The following is a 24,812-nucleotide window of genomic DNA, read 5'->3' on the forward strand; positions in this document are numbered from 1 at the left end:
TTTCTTTTACATAATTCACTGAAAAGGGTAATATTGGACAAAATTGAAGGGGAATTAACTGTTAAAAAGGTCTGTTTTGGAATCATCTATTGGATACAAAAAGTGCTTAGTTTTAGTGATATGGCTGTCAAACAGGGAGAGGGTTAGCGCATGTCTTTAAGAAGGATTTGCACTGAAGTAAAATGAATGCATTTCCAGTTGGGAGACTGTGAAATAAATTGAAACCTTTGAATGGGAAACCAGCAGTAATTGTGATTCTCTCTCACTTGATATTAAACAAACTGCATGAATCCACAAATAACTATCTGCAAGAACAATAGGGTATTTCAAAACAGTATAGTACATAAATCATGCCCAGACAGACACTCAGATTAAGAAAAATATTTACATGAGGCTTACCAAAAACCAAACAAATTGTTTCTAGTTGAATGCTTCTGCAAACATATATTTAGTTGTTGTTTTGTTCTTTTTTTTTCCAGAGCTTTTTTCTTTTTTCTTTTTTCTTTTCATTTTTTAATTTATATATATATATATATATATATATATATATATATATATATATATATATATATATATATATATATATATATAAAAATTATATATATATATATATATATATTTATAATATAATATATATATATAATAAAAAAAAAAAATATATATATATATTTAAGAATCAATTTAAATGTAAATTTAGAGGTCCTTTTTAAACAGTGCTCATTATCAGATTTGGATTGTCTGCTGCTACTTTGGAAAAATTGCATGATACGAAGAGACTCAAACATTATAAAATACAAAATAAAGCTTTTGTTTATTTAAACCTTAATACGTTTAGGTCAAAAGAGTCTTAAAATCTTACAGGATATTATTTTTCTGGCCAATCACAGTTCTATGAAACTGTATGAGTTTACAGCTAGCAGTGGGTGTATAGATTCACAGCTAGGTCATTGTTATTTGTTTGCTTTAATCAATCATATTCTTGTGTTATATGTTTTTTCACTGTATTTAACATGATCACTTTGTAGGCATAATTAAATACATTAAGACAAGTTTGTAACAAAGATTGGTTGCTTCTGCTATATCTTTTTTGGTCTTTCAGTGATATGATTGAAACAATTTTCTGTGCAAAGGAATGTGAATATGCATAGGACTCATGCTCTGAAGTTGAAAATATTATTAGTGTTTTTTATGGCGGGGAGTAGACTTGCTTGCAGTACTGCCATGTTGCAAAGGCCTTATTTTACTCATCTTTATCTTCTCTATTGAGAAGTTAAAAGTGAAAAGAAAGTTTCACCTGCGATTAATTCACATAAGGGCTAATAACCAAAATGTGTGTTTCATGTCGAGGCAATGGCATTGGTGAAATAAACTTATGTGAATGGATTTACATAAAATTCTACTAACATTGTATGTGTTGTTATATGCACATGTATTTGAATACAATTGCCTATTTTAAATTCCTAAAATAAGTAATACAGAGTAGTTGAAAGTTCATTTCTTGTATCATTTAAAGCCCAAACAGCAAAGAAAAATAGACAATGTTTCTCTCATTTAGAATAAATCAAAGTGGATGGAGTGATCGCATTAGCTCTTTCTTACGCTGAAACTGAAATTCCATTCAATAAGCAAATTAAAAAAATAAAAATAAAAATGCTCTTATTATTGTGATCTAGTGCAGCATTCATGTTGTGGACCTAGCAGAATCTATCAGAAGACTGAAGATGCTTTGAAGTACAAACTTGCTATTTCCAGATTTTAGGGCTTCTTGTCCTCATCTACATGCAAAACTTTGCCTCTTATTGTGCTTCTCTTTTAAATGTCTCTCGCTCTTAGCTTTCAAAGAACAGTAGTTTTTGTTTTGTTATTCTTCACCTGGAATCAGGGAGCAACACACACAAGGGATTACTTTTACTACTCTTGATGCCTTTTTGGCCCCTCCAGTTGGTCCACTGTCTGCTGAAGTAGGTGGAGACGCACAGATAATCAAGAGAAATAACTCTATCTGCAGTCAAGTAAAATGGTTTTGTATTCCATTAGAATTCTTCCCACGATTGTCAGCAAAACTGATGTGGCAGTCAGTGAAAGCTTCTTGGAATGGTAAATAAACAAGCATCTTTCTTGCTGTATGAGATGCCCTCATAATTCAGCAGTCTTGTATATGCTAAGTAAAATATATCAATTTTAGTTGTCTCCAATTTGCACAGCATTTCAACTGCACAGAACTGGAGAAAGTATTAGAAACAGCGAAGTGGGGGAATTTGGCTCGGATGAAATGAGAAGACTTTAAAATAAAACTGCTTGGTCAAATGAAAGTTGTCAGTACTACATAAATAAAAATGAACCGTAGTGTTAATATGCCAGTATATTATTGCTCAAGAAGTTTCCTTATTTTGACATAGTATATGTAAAAGAGGGAGATAAAAATGATGTTGTTACTGGAACTTCTAAATAGTTAAAAGAATTCACAGCTTGAAGTCTCAGTCCTGCTGACTTTGAAGTATTTACATGAAATAATGGGATCTTGCACAGCCTACAAATATAAGCGTGTATTTAGGGTTTTGTAGAACTTATGGATCATGTTGTTATGTGTTATTGTTAGAACTTCATGAAGTTTTATATGAGGAGAAATGAAAATGAAAGTTAATTATTTCAAAATGTTGTTCCCACTTCAGTTTAGCGTGATGCCTTTAATGGTAATGTGAATTTATCAGAAGACTTCTATTCAGCCACTGTCCCATTAAATATATTTAACATCACTGCTTTTCCCATCACTCGTCTTTATATCAAGTATGATGATGCCCTAAATGGTTGGACACCTAGAAAGGAAAAGAAACCTCCTATGAACTTATGTCTCTTTCACTTTATGTTGATAATATATTGCTTATGTGTTGGGAAGACTTTTGATTCTTATAGTTCCCAGTGAAGTCACCAATTTCATTCACCATTTTATTTTCATGATTCTACTTTTCAACATAGAGAGTAGTAAGCTTTTTTTTTTTTTTTTTTTAAACATATGAAATACTACTCAATATCTTTTTAACTAGCTTTCATGTTATTTGCAGATGTTTGCCACCATTATTGTGTGAACTCTGAATCATGTACTATTTCTGATGATGGAAGCGTAGAATGTGTCTGTCCAGTACGATTTGAAGGTCCAAAATGTGAAGTGGACAAGTGTATAAGATGTCATGGGGGACACTGCATAATTAACAAGGATACTAATGACATAGTATGCAAGTAAGCATGTGTGTTGGGGAATGGGGGCTGTGTTCAAAATTATGCACCTGTAGCCACTATACTGTAGTTTATTTTAAATCTGTGAATGACCAACCCTTGAAATTATCACATCAGAAAAGAGCCTTTGAGTGTTCAGCTACTGAGTCATGGTTAACCCAGTGGCTCTCAAGTATGGATTGTTATATTGTGGTTCACTAGATTTATTACGTGCTGATTGTTTCTTTGTCTTCTTTTTTGTCCCTTTTTAACCATGGCAGTTGCACTAGTGGAAAGATTGCCTCCACATGTCAGTTATGTGATGGCTACTGCTACAATGGTGGTACATGCCAGCTGGACCCTGACACAAATGTACCTGTCTGTCTGTGAGTATCCTGCATTGTGGAGACCGTTTAGATCTCTCCCGAGACTTTTAATAATTTCAGGCCAAATCTAAAGCTCACGGTGTGTGATATACAGGACAGTTGCCTGTTGCTGCTTCTCAGTGGTGGATTATGTCTTCTATAGAGATGATCAGAGTTGATGACATTTCTGTAAGGAAACCAATGGCTAGAGAACGGGAAGAATAATGTCAGTGATTATTTCCTCTATGTTTCCAGGGATGTGCTCTTGTACCTCTTGTTTCAACCCTAACTTTTACAATACCCATAGGAGCTTGGCTGCTCTGGAATGAGATAATTTTCTCCCTCCTGCAGAAATACACTAGTGTTGAGAAAATAATTCAAGATATTTTCCTAAGTCCAGATATCAGATACCAAGGGGAATGTGGTTTTTGTAGTCCAGACTGTTAAGTACTCTTTAAAGAGACAGAAAACCCTACATTCTGGTCCTTTCTTGAGAGCTATTGTATATCTTCATGTTCAGATGCTAAATGTTAAATACGGAAGTAGAAATTTGTAGCAAGAATTGAATTTTTTCCTGCTCCTGCTCTCAGTTCCAGTGAGCTTCTGAAGTCATGTTCCTGTTTTTGTATTGTCTTTGTTTATTGGTTGATTTATGGGTTTGGTTTTTTGGTTTTTTGTTTTGGTTTTTTTTTTCATATTTGCTTAGTAAGTTATTCAATGTTTTCTGCACTGCAGAAGAGCTTCATTGTGGAATAATCTTCAATATCTTAGTGGAGATGTGAGAATTCTCTAGGAGAGTATGAGAAGTTAGAATTAGACTCAAGTGTCTCATTCCCAGGGTGACGTAAATTAATTATTTTCCAAAGGGATATAGTTTTGGAGCAACTTTGTGAATACATTTACAGCCACCCCTACCTTTTTGACATGTGTGAGGTGGATGGACTTAGGGAAAGTGTTGATTGTATTCAGATTTTCAAAGAACTGACTATATGAAGGGGCCCAAGAGTAGGGGCTGTAGTAATGGAAGGTTGACAAGAAATGTTTAAAGCTTTGAGGTTAGGGAAAGTGGAATGCAGTTCTGCACTGCATATCTTCATCAGTTTGGAGTGACTTTGTCTATTATTTATTATGGCTAGTTTGGAAGCTTGTAATTGCTACTTTCTTTTTCTTTAATAAACTGGATTATTGTTTTTTGAATTCATATGGAATGCTATTGTATTTCAAGAAAAACATGTTTCAAGCATCAGTTTGTGTATGATGCTAATGGTGCATGAGAGCTGTAGCATATTGCCAACACAGTCAACAATGCAAAGGCTGAAATTTTGAAGGCACTTGAATTACCCCATTTTGATCAATCAATGCAAATGTGTAGTACAGTTGACAAAAATACTGAACACATGAACCTATAAGTTTGTATAGGCTCACTGAATTAAGTGTTGGATAAACTTTGAGAAAACTTATCAGTGTAGTTAAATTAGAGCTTTCCGGGAAAAACAAACAAAAAAACTATATCTGTGGATGTGTGCCTGTGTATGTGTGCGTGTCTTGCCATCATTAAATGTAATGTATTTAAAACTTGTTCAGCAAAAGGCAGAATATTTATATAGGTCTATTTTACTGAAATTCTGCAGATGCTCTGTGGGGTTTAAAAGTCAGCGCTGTGACCAGAAAGTGAACCCTTGTGATTACTACTGTCAGAATGAGGGAATTTGCACTTTAACTGCGTTTAATGAACCGAGATGCAAGTAGGTTTAACCTTCCACTTAATGCTGCACATTCTGTGACATCATTTCAGGCCACAGTTCATTGGTTCAAGTCATGCACGTTCACATACATTTCACAGTATATACATAATCTGGGTGCTCGTTTCTGTAATGCACACTTACCCTCTGATAGTTGCACTTATGAGTATATTTAAACATACTGTTGGATTGTCCATGTCATTGGAGGCAAAGAAAATAAAAAGCTTTATTTTTATTAAGTGCGTGGAAGATATTAGAAATGCTTCATGGCTTTTACTGTTCAAATTTTGAGACATTTTACCAACTTAATCCTACACAGCATAAAGTTTAGCAAATAGTGACACTGCATATGTTCTGTAGCCTAAAACCAACTTATTATTTCTTATCTCTGTAGGGAAAGAAACATAGGAGCTATTTAGCTACCGTTTCAAGAGTTTAGTCTGCAATCATAAGTCTCTTTGTAAACTTTATGAAAATACACTGTAAAATAGCACCTCTTAAGCAGAAATGTTTGAGCTTTGTTATAACTTTGACTTCTCTGATAAAAAATGCATGAAAAAGATATATTTGTGTGCTGTATTTTACTAAAGGATTTGAAGTCTATTTATTCAAAGGAAAAAATCCCCATCACAAAATAAACAGCCTTATGAACGCAGAAAGCACTGTGAGAATTGGATTCATTGTATAATAGATAGCAATGAGAGTGACTAAGGTATGGTGAATAATCTGATTTTTTCAATACAATACAATCAAAAATTCTTGGCCAGTGTTTTTCAGGCAATGAAACTTCAACTAGAGCTACCATAAATCCATTAGAAAGTAAATTAGAGTTCTGTCCACCACAGATTAAAATTTTGAAGAACACAGAGTGGACTTTTGGTGAGCACTCAATGGACAGTTTCTATTTCTCTATATCATACTTGGGTTTTAAGAATAACATAGTTCAAAGAAAAACATGTTACTGATTGTATGGCCGTGTAATGGAAATACCATTCCTCCTTACCTTTTTTTTTTTTTTTCTTTTTACTAAAATATTGGAGACCTTACCTGAGCTCTCAAGAAGTTAACAGTCCAGAATTTATTCTGAAGCATTTTAAGAGATAAAATAATCTGAAAGTAAAGCATGGAGAATTACTCTTATAATTCTTCAGAATGCATTAGCCATTTAAAAGGTAAAAGTTTACATTTTATTAAATGGATTTTCTTTCAACTGTTGTCAAATCTAACAGAGATACAACAGTAGAATTTAAAGAGTTATTTGAGTTAGGATCTTCCTGAGCAGCATTGATACTTGTTTGTGGCGCCGCCCATTCTCTTGATCTTTTGATCTAGTTCAACTATATTTGGCATCTAAAATAGTTGGGTTTTTTTAATGAGATATTAAATCGTATTTAAATCTCTTACTCTTTGTGTTGATAACATGAATTTTAACCTCTTCAGTGGGTTCTGTGTGTGGCCAGATGCCAAATGAACAAGCTGCTCGATGGAGAGAGGGAGAATCATAGTTCCATATGTCTCAGTCTTTGCTAGCTGTAGTTCTCACTTTGGTTGTTTCCTATATCTTCTTTTTCTGGCACAAATAAGCTTTAAACTGGAGCTTGTTTATAATTTTACAATCCTCGTACTGTCAAGTAAAAGACTTCAGAAAGGAATGAAACAATCCCATGCTTCACTAGAGTCATTGTGCAGTGAAACAGCAATCTCAAAGCCTTTTTCTGCTCCATTATTAGAGAGAATAACGTACCCCTTCAGCATGCCACACTGTGTGAGACATCTACCTGGTCTCTAAGAGGCAGTTATGGGTTTACGTAGTTTTTAACTAGTCATGGGTGGACAATTTCTAGAAGGAAGAAATTGGAAATAGCTGATTTTATTCTAATTCAGTATGAACTTCTCTGCCTCTTGCAGCCAAATCAGTTGAGAAAGCAAACTTTATGCATAATAAAGCTCATATTATCTTTCAGTAAATACTAGAGAAAATAAGATTTATCCATTCTTAAGGGCAATCTCATAACCATAATTATACAAAACTATATGCCTATATGAACTTACTCTCGTTTTACCAACCTTTGCTGTTAGGGTTGATTTTTATTTTTTTTTTTTTTCTTCCAGAAACGTTCCTATTTCAAGATTTTTGATCTTTGAATCCAGTAAATATCAGGTTCACATGGGAAATAAAACTTGTACTTTACACCTAGCAATATTCTAAATGAACTAAGGCCTTAACTTGACTACACATCAAACTCTTATAAAAGGAAGAATTTGTGGAGTTGGTCTCTTGCGTTAGTCAGTGCTCTGCCAAGCTGAAAAAGACAGAGCATAGGCTGTTTTGATTTTGGATGTAAAATCCTGCACAATTTAAATTATGAATTATTAACATTATTATTCGTTATTATTTATTTTATTTTTCTGTATTATTTTCCTTCCTGCTCAATAGTGAAAGTTTGAAAGAGAATTTCATATCAAAATAATAAAATTTGAGGTGTAGACTTTCTGAAAATATCACTGCTGTGGGTGTCCTGTACTGATATAATACTGTATTGTAGTTACTGCCTTCGTAGTTTTTATATTTTAAGTTTATTTAAAAATATCTTCTGTATTACCATGTACTGGTATGTGGGGATGAGGGAGAGGGAAGGGGGTCTATAGCAGAAGAGTATGAGATATGTTGTGGAATTGCTTCTAAACTTCATCAATCCACTTAAGAAAGAATGAACTTGAGATCAGATGCCAATGAGAAATAATCAACAAATGTTTTCTTTTTTTTTTTTTTTTTTTTATTGTACAAGCTGTTGTTTGTATTTGTTCTGCAGTTTATAGTCAAAACTGACAAAAAAAAAAAATTCTATTGATCCTTTTCATCATCCAAGTGAATGGAAAGGGAATTTATAAATGCTTTAATAAGCTTTTGAAGGACCCTGAAATTAATGTGACAACAGCAAGTTTATGTTATTATGCTGTCTACATAAGATGATAGTCATTTTTTTCCTTTTTATGCTACTGTATGTGCACTTAACTTCAGAGCCTGTTTCCTAGGTGTCAGTACATAAGAAAGAGAGAAATTCAGTGTTATTTGCAGTATTAAATTAGTTGCCTTAGTTAAAATATTGACTCTTCACAGACCTTTAGATTGTGTTGTATTGCTAAAGTAGAATATTGTTTCTTCTACAATGAAGAATAAGTCATCCTAGGCACTTTAATTGTTAACAATAAGTGGATCTGTGGCTTTGAGATCAAATTTTCTGGAGAAATCAGTGATCTTTCAAATTAATTAAAAGGCATATGCCATAGAGGAGCTTGAAGGAGGAAAGCAAGACTATGATAGCAGAAGAATCAAGCAAATGAAGGATGGAGAAAGATGACTTCATTTCTAAAATGAAAATTTTATCTGAGTAATATGTTAAAAATGGTAGGGGAAAAAAAATAGGGAGAGGAAAGGCATCATTTTAAATGAGACATCAAATGTGAGCAGTTCATGTAGAAATGTGCACACATGTTCTTACTTCATAAGTAAATGTAAAAGTATAGTAGTGCTCTGATCAAAAAAGGGCTAAGATGTACCCATAATCTGGCTGGGAACAAGAAAGAGACATCAGTGAAGTCCCCTGACTTGCATTTTCTGAAGGCCGAGTATAAAAAACTACTGCAGCATGGAACAGCTGTGGAATCAAGAAGACAGCCTAAGAGAAGGAGATTTAACCATGATAGACAGCATAAATTATAGAGCAGAAAAATTTACGAAATACCTTGTAATAAATGTTTTCCATATGCTTTCCAAGGATATATTTAATGAGGTATCTAATTATAATTATAAGAAGAATTTCAGTGTTATACTAGTTCCTAGAGTGCTTTCATTTTCAACCAAAAAAAAAAACAAACCCATGTCTTGAATTTGAGCCTAATCTATAGGTTTTAACTTTATAATATAGAAGAGTTTTCATCGAGTTTGTCTTACAAACTAATGTCATTTTAAAGTTCTAAACATGAACAGATATTTGAGAAGTGCTTGATAAAGAAATGACAAGATGTTGGAAAGGAGGAGGGTGTGTATCCTTCATTGGCCGTTTAGCAGTTAGACTGTAATGCAGCTGCCCTTTTTCTGTGAGTTTTCAATTGTTCAGATGAAACTTGAAGAGAATTTGCTGCTGTACATCACTGCTCATTAATGTCTGTAAGGAGAAAAAACAGTGATTTGTCTTGTATCTGTTGGTCCAGTTGTTTCTCATAGTTTTAATATTTTTACCATATCAGTCTATTCTTTTCCTTTTGCTTGATTGCTCAATGTAATTTCAACTAAAGTAGAAGTTAACACACTTAATGTTCATATAGCAGGTCTACATTATTGAATTAAAAACATGTTTAGCATATGTATTGTACACGAATTGCTAATTTCTTACCTTGGGATAACAGAGGCTAAGATGCATCTCAAGGCTTATAACTCTATAATACCATCTCTCTGCATAGAGAATGCCTTCATTCCAAACGCATTGCCATTTTTTAATCTTTTTTAATAAGGAACAGCTTTTTGATTTACCTTAGTGCAAGGGTTTTTTCATAATAAATTATCCTATAGTTTGGGGAAATATGGGGATTATTTCCATTTCTGTATTTCGTTATATTTTAATACAAATAGTATACCTATAATCCAGATGTTGTCTGCTCTTGTGTTACGAGTATTTGTCATATTAATCATATTTTCCAATGGAATAATAATGTGTTCTTACAGTAGGGAAGCTGGATACTTTCATTAGCATGTTTATCCATAGCTTGACCAAAAAGGAAAGAAAAGTTAGAAAATTACTACATTAGATTTTTAAGTAAGAAACGTTCTCCACGTCAGTTTCTGTCTTGTGATGACTGTTTCACCGATTCTGTTGTACTTCTAATATTAATCTTTTAGTGCTGCTCTCTGTCATTACAAGTGGGATGCCTATACAATTTCAGTTTAGAGTTTTTAAAACGTCTCTTTAATACTACTTTCTATGCATAAATTACCCTTATTGCATTGCCCGTTTTTCTCAGGCTGTATGTTTCCCAAACAGCCACCTCTTTCTAAATGTAGACCTAAACTGTAATGGAGAGAACTGTAGCATACTTTCATTAATGACCTTGGCAACAGGCTACATGTAACCTGTGTTTATCACATTAACTTTGAGGATTTATATTGGCATTCTCTAGGACGTTACTCCTCTTTGATCTATTCACTGATTCCATGGGGGACTGGGGATTTTTACCTGTAGTACCTTGCACCACTTGGCTGAGTACATTCTCTCCTTTGCTGTCAAGCTCCCCGCTGTTTCATCTTGTGTTTCTCTGTATAGCCTACATTGTGCATTATCACCGTCTCTCTTCACAGTCCTTGATAACACAGATGTCTTCAGTGAAACCAGTGGCTACATGCAATTTTACTTTACTAATATTCTAATATATACTATATGTATGTATATGTATACATAAAAATATTTACTAATATTCTAATATACTAATAAAATTCTGTGAATCCATTTAAAGCAGAAATCAGTTCCCATGCTGGATAACAAGTATTCTGAGTTTAAAGAACAGAAAAGTCTAGTATCAGAAACTTGACTGATATTATTAAGAACAACACATGTCAGCTGTATCTGAAGATTAGCAAAAGAGTTAAGAACAGCTTGTTTCTCTCATGTTCCCGCATTAACCATCATCTGTGTCCCATCTCTATCTTTATTCATGTGCCTCCTTCTGGCTAATTCTCTGTATCACATTCCCTTCCTAGCAACGTGCTTTTTCCCCTGGGCTTTATTTCTTTTTTCTGTTCTGCCCAACAAGATTCTTTACTATCTTCCTGGGCCCCAAGGTGCAATCATTTTACCTCTATGGAGGAAGGATAGAAGGAAATGATTGCCATCCTGTCAGCTTCAGCCCCATTGAAATTTATAGGTGACAGCAAGCATTTGGAAAATGAAATTGAAGTGGCAACTAGCTGTCATGATTTTATGAGACTCTTATTAAATGTATCAGAAGTGTTTCAATATTGCCGGCTTTTGCAATTAAAATGCCAAAATTCATCAAGAACTACCTTCCTCCTTAATTTGATCCTCTGTTTGCTATATAGAGAGTTGTAGGATTTCTTTCTTTGCCAGCTATTGTGATGTTAAATCTGTTGTAAGATTCTGAGGAGCATCTACAGTATGCACAATTTTCTCATAGGCTTATACTTGTGTATTTCAGTGGTGAGTCTTCTCTCTCACTATCTTAAATTCTTCTCAGGTTTTTAAGGGAGGTTTGCAGTAATTATTCTCTTGTAGAGCAGAATTTTAGTTGAAAAATCTAGGTATAAAGTCAAGGTATGTCTAACTCTTAAGGAGTTATTTCCCTTTCCATAGTGAAGCATTGTGAGAAAATCATCTCTCTTAACAAGTTTTGATCACGTGAGCTGAATTTCCAATAGCAATAATGCAAAAACTCTAGTGAGAAATTTAAAGACTTTATTTCATGGTTGTCACATACCCACAGTTTGATTCCCTTTAGAATAAAATAACCATAAAGTTTTATGGTGTATCTCCACAAGAATGGAGGTTCTTTCTTTGCAGCCGTAAGTGAAACTTTTGTAGAGGGAGGAAAAAAAAAAAAAAAAAAAAAAAAAGTTCTTTAGATATTAAATAATATTTCAGTAAGATAAGCTATCAGTGTAATTTCTTCCATTTGATAGGACCTATAAAAGAAATGGAACAGACGTGTCCTTTAAAATACTGAAATCATGTGTTCTTTGTGACTTGGAATGAGCTGAAATGGTGATGATCTGCAGTGAGAATGTCAACTGCCTTCAGTTTTACAATATATTATTGTAAAACATATTTTCTGTAATTAAGTGGCAACTGCGAGATTTTATTCACTGGGAAGAAAATTAAGGATGTTTTCTAATTCAATAAGTAAAAGGACTTGCTAAATCATAATGTAAGTAATCTATATAGGAACATTTTTGAACCAACGATCAATTAATGAGCATGGTTTTGAACAACCATCTGTGCATTGTTTATCTCTGTGGAGTTTGAGCTAAGTGTCTAAGATATCCTACTAAGAAAAGAAAACAATAAGAAATTCGATCCAAAGACCATTAAGACTTAATATGAAACCCAGTAAAGGGATTTGTCTGAATGCTGAATTGTGTTCAAGGAAGCTTAAGAGCAAGTAGCCTTTCTTCTGCTGTGATCTGCAAAGACAGAGGAGGATGAGAAGCATCACTAGCAAAGCTGGCTAGGACTCTTCTGTAACAATTCCACAATCCTTATCTGGAATGTTTTGTACCTTTCCAAACCTTTTTGTATCACAGAACAATGTTACTCGTTGTGCATGTCCAGATCCAAACTTGGCAATTTGTTTAATCCTTAGAAAGGTATTAGATAACAATTGTTCTTAGAACTGCATGCAAAGTAATGCTCTACTGCATTTTCCTGAAGACAGCTCATGTTGAAATTCATAAATAATACAATAATACTTAGAAAAATATGAGTCACTTTGCAGCATGCAACTGTGGCAGATGAAAAGCGACTGCTTCCTGCTGTCTCCACAAGGAGAGTTTCAGGTTCTGTAGTAAACCTAATCATGCTTACAGCCGGATGAATAAGCAATTGGATTTCATTCAGGTGTTTGTTTCAGTTCCTGATGGATTTGCTGAGACTGTGTGCATGGACTCCTTGTGTGCTGGGTTGTTTTTGTTATGTGCATAGGGAGCAACTTCTTAACTGCAGAAATATTTGCATATTGTTATTCACACAAGGAAATTACAGCAGAATATCTTTGTGCTCATCCAACACCTGGCTCACAAAGCTTATATCCTTAACATTAGCAGTATTCAAGGACCTTTGAAGCCAGCAGAGATACTCCTGTCCCTTCAGATCCATAGCTTTTTGTGCTTTAACTCATGCACATTTACATGTATATATTTCTGTTAATATGCATTACTTATATGGTTAAAAATTTTAAAGTATGAAGTGTTAATTTATAGAATTTTTGGGAATGAATTCAAATGCAAGAAGGAAAACAGCTTCACTAAACCTGTGAATATCACTCAATGATTGGTCTTAATTGTGCAAGTAAATTATTACAGTCTTTGAGAATTATTCTGTGGTAAACCTTTCAATATTCAATGCAATGTGCAACAGCAGCACCCTGGGAAGAGGCAATGAGTGCAGATACTGGAAGTTACTGGGTGCATGTAATCACCTATAACCAGCCAGATATGCTATTTGGAATTGTTAGAGCTTCTAGATTAAAGTTGACCCTAAAACAGTAATACAAATAAACCTTGCTAGACTAAGCTGGCTATGCACAGATCCAGCTCACATTCTCCATCATTATTGCATAGTTGTAATTGGTATAAGATACATTAATACACCATTGGTTATCGTTTTATTATCTAATAATTTTAGAAAAGGACTCTGGAATCAAATTGCGGTGATAGTAATAGGAATTGAAGCTGTAGTTTTGAGCTAAACCTCCACTCTAGATGTTGTAAGCACCATAGCAGAGTACTAATAACTCCTTTCCATGTTGCTTGTTGATTTTTGTAGAATTGCAGTTATGTGTGCATCTCTTTAGAAGATGCTGGTGGTCTCTTTAATAGGTTAGTGTGTTAACAGCTGATGTCTAATTAATTCTACCATCTTAATTGGATCTTTTAGATGCTCAGCCAACTGGTCAGGCACACAGTGTGAGAGGCCAGCTCCCAAAAGCAGCAAGTCTGACAATATCAGTACAAGTAAGTACTTCAAATAACAGCTACCACCTCTCCTGTTTTAGTCAGTTTAGACAGTTTAACCTGATGAATGATTTAGAATAAAACTCTGTGAAATATGTACTGGTTATCTGTATTAAATGCAAGAGGGGGAAAATCAAGGAATTTTTTCAGTGTTTTGATTGGCATTCAGTGTTCCATAATATAGTTTGGATCCATGCCATGCACTACATGCTCACTGCTTCAAGGCTAGCCTGCACTCTTCTTCAAGTGTATCAAGTGACAAGTACTCAGCGATATCACTGCTGTGCAGGGAACTAGTACAAGACCTCTGACCATCTGAGTCCCACTGAAGGCATCAAAAATAGAGTTGTAAGCAGTTCGTAACTTTTGCATTGGCTGTCTGCAGAGCTTTGAATTTTACCTACTGTGAAAATCATCCTGACAATATGAGCAGTTCCTGTCATATTTTTTTTTCAAGCATACCTGTAAGCATAAAAGAATGGTGTTGCTACAGCATTGGCTGCTTAAACTGGACAAGGTTCCCTGCAGTGCATTGAGTATGCTGATGGTACCCTGCTGTATATCTCAGTCACATTTAACCCAAGAGGAGGGGGGGAATGAATTACCCACTATTCAGGTCAGCTTGATCCTTAGATAAAATCTTCCTAGCAATCCAGACAAGTGACATAAAACTTACAAGCTGAAAACAGGCAAAAAACCTACATCAGTGTTTAGTATTGAGGGAATACCTGCTATGATTTAGGAAGCAGGTGTTCATCTTGTGCCTGCTGCTAGACCCCAGGCTGCACTGTGGTCCCCAGGCAGCTTGGAAGGCTGGGCATTTTTTTGTTGTTGTTGTAAATTTATCAAATTCTTTTTCCTCCCACATTCACTTTCCTTCACCCATTTCTTTCCACAAATGTTATCTTAAAATAGCAATTGTTGTAATGTCCTTTACAAGCTGAATCTTCCTAAGCTGAAGGGGATTAAGGATGCTTCAGGTTTTTGTTCAATACTGCTTGCTTTACTGTGAGCCTCTGAGAATCTGACTTTCAATAAGCCTGTAGGTAGAATTCAAGGACTCTTTTTTGCAGTTCTTTATTTAGACTGCATTTCTTGTAGAGCAGAGGCTGTCAACAGCTTGTGTGGAATGAATCCACTGATCTAACGGTGAAACAATGAGCTGTATTTTCATTTTCCAAATTAAGTATTTTAAAGGCTATGATATTAAAAGAAATGCATTTTATTCCACATTGGTTTATACTAAAGACCTGTAGCTGCAAGTGCAGACTAAAAGTATTTGTTACATATATTTCTTTAGTGCTAGATACTTATATGAGAGCTAAGGAAGGCTTCAAAGGGTACCACTCCTGACCTTATTTTTGCAGGTCTTATCTCAGTTAAGTTATATGCCAAAATAACATCCAGGTAATACTCTTCTCTGTTTCCTCCTCTCCTTTAACATCACTGTCTGATCTGTGCACTATTTTTCTGCTACATTAAGCACTTACTGTAGTTGTCCTGATTGCTTAAATCAGTGTTGCAACATTATTGGCGCTCAAGTAGAATGCAGAAAAAGACTGGAATGTGCCAGCTATCCAAAAATGAATATTGCTTATTATTCTTCACGTTTCCCACAAATAAAAAGCCAAGACATTGATATAAATGCTAGCCACTGAATTATTCATTGAATTACAGAATTGCATTGGTTGGAAGGGACCTTAAGTTCATCCAATTCAAACCCCCTGCTGTGAGCAGGCTTGCCACCCACCAAATCAGGTCTTCAATCAGATCCATACTTACTGAATATTTTAAATTAATAGTTGTGTGACTTAAATATAATACTAAGGATGATGGAGGGGCAGTTGGAATCAGCTACTGTAGTTCTTAAGTCCAAAGTGCTCAGCAGTTCCATACACCTTCACATGTAATCCCTGCAAAGAGGGGCAGGGTTTAGAAGAGGTGTGTGTGGTGACAAAAATGCATCACACCATCTGTGATGATATTTTTTCATTAGGCAACATTCAAATTTCATATTGATGAAGCTCAACACAGGAAATTTCATTTTTTGTTGAGGGAATTTATGCTTTTTTTTTTTAATTTAACTATGTTACAGCTGTTAAAAAAGCAATGACTGTGAGGATTCAAAGAGATTTCCTTTTGCTATTTTAGGGAGCATCGCAATTATTGTTCCTCTTGTTTTACTGGTGACTTTGATCACAACTTTGGTAATTGGACTGTTCCTCTGCAAAAGAAAACGAAGGTGAGTAATTCTGTACTTATGTATGGAATAATAAGCTAAATCTCTTAAAGTTATGCAAATTTTTTATACCAAAGGTCTACAGTTTTGAGTGATTGATTTATTTAAAATAGAACAGTTTCTGGATTCAGTGTTAGTTGCATTTTGGTTCTAATTGGAACAATTGCTATTTCATATCTTCATGTTCTGCATATAGTAAATAAGGTATAGGTCTTGTCAAGATTGCTTAATTCTGCCAAGACTGTATAAGGATTAATAATTTTATCAAGAGACTTACTGAGCTTCATAAGCAGAATTAATGTATTTCTTCGGAGCAATGTAATTAAGAAATGTTGTTAACATCTATAAATACTTGCAGAGAGAGCTCGTGCAGAACTTCCGGTTTCTAATCATAGTTCACACTGATTTACTTACATTGATTAGCCCTTTCTGATTTTGCGTTAGCGAAGTTGTAAACGATGTACCTACTGTAGAGTCCCAATCCCTGTCATCCTCACTGAAATTCAGTACATAAAGAAAGAAAGAAGAAAAATGTTTCTTCTATTTGAAAAGCCAGTGAAGTACACCTCTGTCCATACTGTTATTAATGTTGACCCTGAGAGATTCTATAGATGTCAGATGCTACAGAGCCAATTTACTGATAGCCAAATCCTTAAAATGAGTTGCTGAACTGTAAACAGTAAACTACTTCAATGGAAGAAGTTAATCAGTAAAGTAACGGGGGAACTCAGTAATGTGTCTTTTTCTCAGATATTTTAAAATGTAATCTTTTTTAAAAATCTCTTCAAAGACTATAAAGTATGAAAATAGGTTCAGATGCTCAACACTTGTACTCTACAGGTAGGCAGTGTTTCTTAGGAGATGTTTTTCCATGCCATTTCTGAAAAATACAGTTCTATATTAGATTTCAGCTATTAATGGCATCTTTAGCATTAAAGCAAGAGGACCTGACCATTATCATATTCAGTGTGACTTCCCTATTATTGTCTCCATTTCTTATATTTACTGATAACAGACTCAAGGTTAAAAATAAGACTGCTTTACTAAACTGAGGAAAGTATTCCTGTTGAACTGCAACTTTCCAATAACTACTGGCAGAGGATACAAATTGGAACTATGAGAAGCCTTACAGTTTTAATGCATCACAATGAAATCATTTGCTCGTCCATAGATTATGACTGTCTGAGTTGGAATAGCTGGTTTGAAATGAAATTGAAATGAATGAATGAGGAGATTACTCATATTTGCTCCATCCTGATTGCTGCAAAGAACCTGCATTATATTTACAAGGCTTTCTTCAGGAAGTGAGGGAAATCTGGGAATGGTGGGGGAAAGTCAGGGTTGTAAGGAATGTGAGTGCATCCATACCACTTCAGTCAAAATGAGAAATACAATAAAAAGCCTATATACAATTCCAGCCTATATGAGATCTACATGTATACTCAGATTGCTACTTAGTTTGAAAATTGCAAGGATTTTCTGAGTTTCTACAGGAAATGCTTTTCATCCTGTTGTTCCTTATAATACATAAGATAAATAAAACTTGTACTGTTCCAGGGGAAAATATCCAAGAAATAATTTGTAGTTCTTGTGTTTCTGCATTTCAGGACAAAAACTATAAGACGGCAACCCATTATCAATGGAGGAATCAATGTTGAAATTGGCAATCCATCATATAACATGTATGAGGTGGGCCATGATCACAGCGAAGGTGGTCTTTTAGCCTCTGATTTTACTGTAAATGCAGAAAAGGTAATTTTTTTCTTTTTCTACTGGCCAGTATGCTACTTACTTTTTTGTCCTACAAGGTATTGGCTTTGAATGCAATTAATAGAAACAAAACAATGATAGTTCGATTTAATTACAAATAAAGACAAGTTAGATTTAATTAGAAAAAAAAGACTTTGTGTATGTTAACATTTGTTTTTCAGTCTGATGATTTCTAATGGACATTATTTACTAGTGCCTGCATTTTACCAAAACAGAGTTGGGTAAAATGAGTTTTTTGTCATGGAATTAATACTGACTGGGAGGTATATTATTATACAGTCTAGATTTTGAAGTGTGAAAGAGTGTATTTATACTTAGGAGATTTAACTACTTTTACACCAATTTTTAAAAGCGTAAAGAATTCAGAATCCTGGCTGGATAGGTAAAATGTTTACACAAAACTTGTATTACCATTTATTTTTTTTTTGTAAAAGATGCTGTCATTTCTACAGCACCACTCCTCAGTGACTGAACATCCTCAGTGATGTGACATGGGATGAACAGGGTAATGCTTTGATATCTTTCCTAGAGCTCTGTAATCAGACATACACCAAAGGGCAGCCATCGTTCTGTGGCATTTCTGACAAAGCAATAACCGGATTACTGTTAGCTCTAGGAATGTCATCGCTGAATCACATAGTCAGTGTGCAGAATACAAGAGGTAAGCTGAAAATGGAGTTACTCCCTGGAGGATGAGTAACTGAAGCAATGCCCTAATCCTTCATGGAGGGGGGAAAAGAAAAAGACTTCTGAATTCTATTCTGCTACTGAATGCAACAATTTCTCAAGCTGAAAAATGCCTGTTATGAGATTATTTTTCTTTCTTTTTTTAACTATACATAACTCCTGAAATAATGGTTTCAATCAGTACACTGTTTATTTAACAGTGATGATAAGTACACATGGAAAATGCTCGATTAGCACAGAAACTAAAATTTTCTGTTTATACAGGCCAGATACATAGGGGGAGGGCCCACTGCATTCAAGCTTCCCCACACAGCTCCATCAATCTACCTAAACTCTGACTTGAAAGGACCACTATCAACAGGGGTGAGAAATGATGATTCAAATCCATTTCATTCCATCACAACCCCTTGCTAAAGAAAGGTTGTCTGTCATTTTAGAGTATAGGCATTTTCTATTTGTTTTTAATTTTGTTTTTGAGTTTTAACAACAAGAATGGCAGGAAGGTAGATGTTTACATTTTGACGTATATAAAGCATAAAGCATATAAAATTAAATCTGTGCCTATCATGTTTAACATCATCCAAAACTGCAAATGTGTCTTTAGAAAGGCATGCACAGCCAGTAAGCAAGGAGATAGCTTTTCATAACATTATATAAGGTTACTATAGCATTCACAGCTATATATGTATTGATATATTTTCAACTTATATGCAATTATAGACATGTAGTGAAGTTTATCAAGCTTGAAAGAACTTCCCACGTAAACAGAAAAAAAAGTTTTCTCATTTTAGAGGAATTTGGTACGCAATAAGTGAACAATTTCCTTTAATACTTGCACTACATCTTTTATTGTTTGGCTTTCAGTAATTTTTAGACAAAAATCTGACAGCAGCTTAAAATACCAGCACTGTAGCTACAATTCATCAGGCATTCAATGTTTGCAAACATTAAAGTTTAAAATTCTAAAAAGGAACATCAGTATATTCGTTTTCATGTGCCTCAGTAAATATATTCGTCTTTTGTGCCATTTGCATTGCATGACCGTAGTACATTCTTTACTATTCAAAAATGTAACTATTTGTAAAGGGTGTGATGTTTCTGATGGGCCACAGAACCATTGATGAGCTAGAATAAATGCCTTTATCCAGCATCAACAGTTTTCTGCTAGTCAACTCACTCCAGTAACATTCTGTACCTCACTGTACTTCTTGAGGACCCAATCAGAGTATATAATGAGAGAGATACCACTATTCTATAGGAAGTAACTTGGTAATACAGTGTATAAAAGCCAAGAGTCTTTGTACTGTTGTAGCTATCGTTCTTAACAGTGATGATTAATGACATAAAAAATCCCGTGAATTGGCATATAACTAAATTTCTTATGATAAGTGTAATGAAAAATATGAAGGTTCAGATTCAACAGGAATAGGCAAGTACAACTGAGAACTTAACTTGCTGCAACAGATATCATAAATTTGTGTTCCAATACTACAGAAGAGTAACTTGTTTTTCCAAACCTTTTTTTCTTCTTCAATTCTAAGAATAAAGCACCAGGCAGTCCTTTTGTCACCTGCAATAGATGGAACGGACAGCCTTTAGCTAACCCCAAGGAACAGCCGCTTTATTCACCCAGCCTAAAGAAAATCTTAACTCTGGGTTCAGAAAAATTATTGATCAGTAGGGAGAAGATGAGTTAAGATTCTAAACTTTATATTCATTTGTTACCCAGCTTGTGTTCAGCTTACTGAATAATCTACCCACTTCTGTTTGGGTTATTTAAAATCTAGCCACTTCTTACTTATACAAAATATATAATTTACCTGATTTTCTGTCTCACTATTCTTCCATTCATAGTATTTGTATAAGAAAAGCTGTGTTGTTTAATTATTTATAATTTAGAGGAATATTTTGATGGTAAACTGCACTTTCCAGTTATTAGAGGTAAAAAGCTGAATATCTGGTTGGGTAGCAAAGATCTTCTAGGAGACTATAAAAGCACAAAGTATGTGGAAATTGAGACATTTGTAGTATAAATCTTGGAAGGTGCTTTTGCAATAGCATTAGTGGTAAGGGCATGAGTTTCATCCATTTTACGCATCCTTTTATACTGTCGAATGTAGGATATTTCTCATATACTCAAATGCTTTCACGATTTAAAAATGGACTTGTCCTGTAATGAAGTACCACTCATTTCAATAGATTTGTCATTACAATCCAGGATACCAAACTTGTTGAGAAAATGCTTCTCAATTTGTTATGAGATGATATGTTAACAGTAACGCTGGTTTATTTTTAAAGCAAGTTTAATTTACATTACGAAAGTATTGAATTTTTGGTCAAATCATGTTGTATATTTGGGCCACAGAATTCGAAAACATGGTCAGCTATTGATGGGATGCTGATGTCTTAGAACAGGTAATACATGGAAACTGTTGGTTGCAGTTTTCTACTGTTAAACTTGTCACATGGTCTCACAGTGCACCTTCTCTATAACATATCTATTCTGAAATCTTCTAGTGTAATAAGGTGGACAAGTGAACTTCAGAGACATTTTTCAAGGTTTTTTGTTTTGGTCATTTCTGTTACAGTTTTAATATCATAAAATGCTGCATGTCATGCCATTGATTATTTTAATAGCATGTCTCATATCACAAATTTAATTTTAACTAAATAATTAACTCATTTTTTGCAGAAAACCAGGTATCTATTAAATATGTCCAATTATATTTTGTGTGTACTTGTTCTAGCTTTAGCCACACCATTTCCATTTCCATCAATATTTATTTTGGTTTAATCTGTCTGATCTAATATATGCTTAATTTCTCTGCAGCCAACAAATTACTCCAATCCAGTATATGCAAAGTTATACATGGATGGACAAAACTGTCGAAACTCCTTAGCAAGCGTTGATGAAAGAAGAGAACTCCTTCCAAAGAAAATAGATATTGGGATAAGGGAGACTGTGGCATAATCTGCTGTTACCTTTTATACTCTGTATAAATGTATAAAATATAATGATTACTTTTCTATGTACCAACAGTATTATAATTGTTTTGGCATCAGCATTACCTCTGTTTTTTTGTTCTGTTGATTGTTTTCTGAGTTTTTCTTTTGCTGATGACTTTTGACTGACCATTTGTAAGGTATTTTTATGATAAAGAAACTGCACTACAGTACAATTTACAACAATGCTGCTGAAATAACACACCTTTAAATTTGTTAAAATTGCAAACAACATATTCGTTTGTAGCGTGAAAATGAGCAATCTATTTTCTATGAACTTTTTTGGTTCTACTTAATCAATGAAGATGGTATTTGCACTTTTTCATTATGTAGTCTGGAAGCTGTAGTACAGTGTGTAATTTTGTTTATTTTAAATGGTGAAAGAATGATTGAATGGTCTACTCTCTTCTTTGTGCCCATTAGAATTTCTCTTCAGATCCTGATGAAACTAGATAACTTTTCACAAACCAACATAATTTGCTTTTAAATTAGCTTTAGGTTGCCAAGAAGTAAGCAAGACTATAGAAATGAAACATCTAATGATCTGCATGAACACGATGATTATGTTTCAGAAATTCAGTGACTGTACATGATATACTAAACATATATACCATGTAAACAAGCTTTGTATTTATTAAAACCTTATAGAACATAGTAATGGTATATCTTGGAAGCTGAAACCTTACTTGCTGTGGGACAAAGCATATGAACTCCAACAGTCCTGTAGTACAGTAGCCACCCTAGAGCACAAGAGGGCATTGCCTACACATGCATTATATGTTTATTCACTTAATCACTCACATTACTTATGGATTAATAATTCCTCAGACATGTACCAAGCAGTAGGGGGGAAAAAAATAGACACAGAAAAACACCTTAAGCACACACACTCAGTCACAGCATTTGGTTTTGACCGTCACAAAAGTAGTCACACTTGTTTAGAGATATTAAGAAATCCAAAAAACTGCAGTTTCTTTAAATGAAAATGAACTGTGATATTGATAAGATAAACTGTAACCTAGTTACACAGTAGTTAAACCTTACCTAAGTCTGAGTTTCAATAATCTGGGTTCGATATTGCAATCCAGCTATCTGGAGTAGTTTTCAGTATTGGTTTCCAGCACTTGCTCTGACCTGGTTTGTTTTCTGTTGTTGCTAAGAAGAAAGATCTGGTTCAACTTTTTTAATTTTCATGAAAATAAAGAATACAATGTCTTTCAGGTTTGAACTGAATCAAAGTATTTTATACATAACTTTAAAGGCACAAAAGACTGATTCATACATATACAGTGGAGGATTCTTCCTTCCTCTGCTAAACGTGACTGACTTTTAGTTATCATAATATATTAACCTAACAGATTAAATATGTTTGTGGTTGCTCTTTCTTCCCTTTGTACAAGCATTACAAAAATAACTGCTGTTTTATAAGAGATTTTTGTTGTACTATTGTGCATGCATACTACCTATTTCTAAACTTTGCCATACTGGGGCCTTTATAAAACTCCTGATTTATGTAATACTAGTGCAATTTTGCTTGAACAATGTTATGCATATCATAAACTTTTTCAGGTTCTTGTTTAAGTACATTTTTTTAGATGGAACAGTATTTTTCATTTTGGTTATAATAGTCATTTTGCCTATGTTTCTACAATGAAGTGTTAAATACTTTATAAAAAAGAAAATTGTTGACTGGCTTATTTAAATGAAAATTACATACTTAATTCAGTGTGTTGACTAATTTTTAAATTTAGGATAAGAGTGAAAAGTAAAGGAAAAGAAATGGAAGGAAGGGAACCTTGCTTTGTACAAATGACGAATTTAATTTTTTTATGACAATTTTTGCTTTTTATACAACTTCTATTTGAATGTTTTCACACCTCTGCACATTTGGATAACAGGTGTATGGCTGTATATTCTGTCAATAGAATTTTAAAGCTATTTTGTTTTCTACAGAGGTACTGAATGGTTTCATACCGTAGAGCTATGACTGCACGGGTTCTGCCTTCATTCTGTTGAACCATCAGATAGGATCTGGCCCTCAGTTTTAACCTAACTGTATTTTTTATGGGATGTAAGCAGTTTTTCTTCTCAGAAATATTTGTTTTCTGGCAGAGACAACCTCGTATCTTCAGTACTCAGGCAGAAATACATTTTAACCAGTGGCTGTGCAGGTAACATGAGTTTGAAATCATAAACACACGAATCTGGTGAGCTTCATTTACTGTGATGTCTCATGTCTTCTTTCATTGGGACATTTTTGTTTGCAGTAGCTTAAATGTAAATTAATATTAAAAAATTAAATCTATTTATTTTCTTAGAAACACGCAGTTGATGTCAGTGTAGTTATTAGATATTGGATATTAGATCAGAATCTGATCTTTACCTTATAGGCAAAATTTTGATGGTGATATTTTGTTCTATCACTGCCATGCCTTAAAGATCTTTCAGTTATGCACTGTAATAATCCTCAGTGGATGTTTTTGTTCTTTATTTTTATTTTTTATTTTTAACTTTGCTGAAGTTCTCCATAGAAGTGGTTTCTCACAATCCTTGAGCCCCAAAATCCCCATGTTCTTTATCTGCACAAACCACATGAGGAGATGAAAGGTGGACAGTTTAGAACCTGATCAATAATAACCTGTATATTTCTGTCGTTGCTTTCCTGAAGATACTCTTGGCATTTCATGTGAAATGCTTGTATGTTACCGTTTCTCTGAATTTGTAAGGTTACAATTATTTTTCCCCAATGCTAATTATTTTTCTTAGCAGTATGAAGCAGTTTATTGTTTCAATAAGTATCAGGTGCTAAAATTATTAAGAAAAAAAAAAATGGACCTTCTGATAAATCTAACCATGAAAAATACACTGTTGGTTTTTTTTCTTATACTTAGGCAATGTCTAAGCAATGGTTTCTGGTTCCTGGGTGTACGGTACTGCTCTTTACTTTCGCTACATGCATTTTTGTTGAACAGAAGAAAACAGTATAAATAACTTTGAAGGGTAACATGATGTGCTCCTTTACAAATTGCATTCCCAAAAGCTTTGCTAAAGGG

The 24,812-nt window shown here is 34.1% G+C and overlaps 1 protein-coding gene across 10 annotated transcripts in view; it reads left to right on the forward strand.

Annotated features, from left to right (window-relative positions):
* The window catches only part of LRP1B (LDL receptor related protein 1B), a 553,348-nt gene extending 529,868 nt beyond the window's left edge, over positions 1–23,480 (forward strand). For 5 of the 10 annotated variants that reach the window (XM_015869156.3, XM_015869152.3, XM_085552973.1 and 2 more), the window contains 8 exons: positions 3,063–3,237; positions 3,495–3,599; positions 5,210–5,323; positions 13,984–14,060; positions 16,212–16,302; positions 17,907–18,051; positions 19,021–19,119; positions 21,587–23,480. In XM_015869156.3, the coding sequence (XP_015724642.2) occupies positions 3,063–3,237; positions 3,495–3,599; positions 5,210–5,323; positions 13,984–14,060; positions 16,212–16,302; positions 17,907–18,051; positions 19,021–19,119; positions 21,587–21,727 (947 nt within the window). In that variant the 3' untranslated portion in view covers positions 21,728–23,480. Of the gene's footprint in view, positions 1–3,062; positions 3,238–3,494; positions 3,600–5,209; positions 5,324–13,983; positions 14,061–16,211; positions 16,303–17,906; positions 18,052–19,020; positions 19,120–21,121; positions 21,172–21,586 lie in introns of all 10 variants that reach the window. The other 5 variants (XM_015869153.3, XM_085552971.1, XM_015869154.3 and 2 more) reach the window with 5 other exon arrangements.
* Positions 23,481–24,812: the final 1,332 nt, after the last annotated feature.

The sequence above is a fragment of the Coturnix japonica genome, chromosome 7 (genome assembly GCF_054131305.1).
Source record: "Coturnix japonica strain WE chromosome 7, WE-NBRP24, whole genome shotgun sequence".
NCBI lineage: Eukaryota > Metazoa > Chordata > Aves > Galliformes > Phasianidae > Coturnix > Coturnix japonica.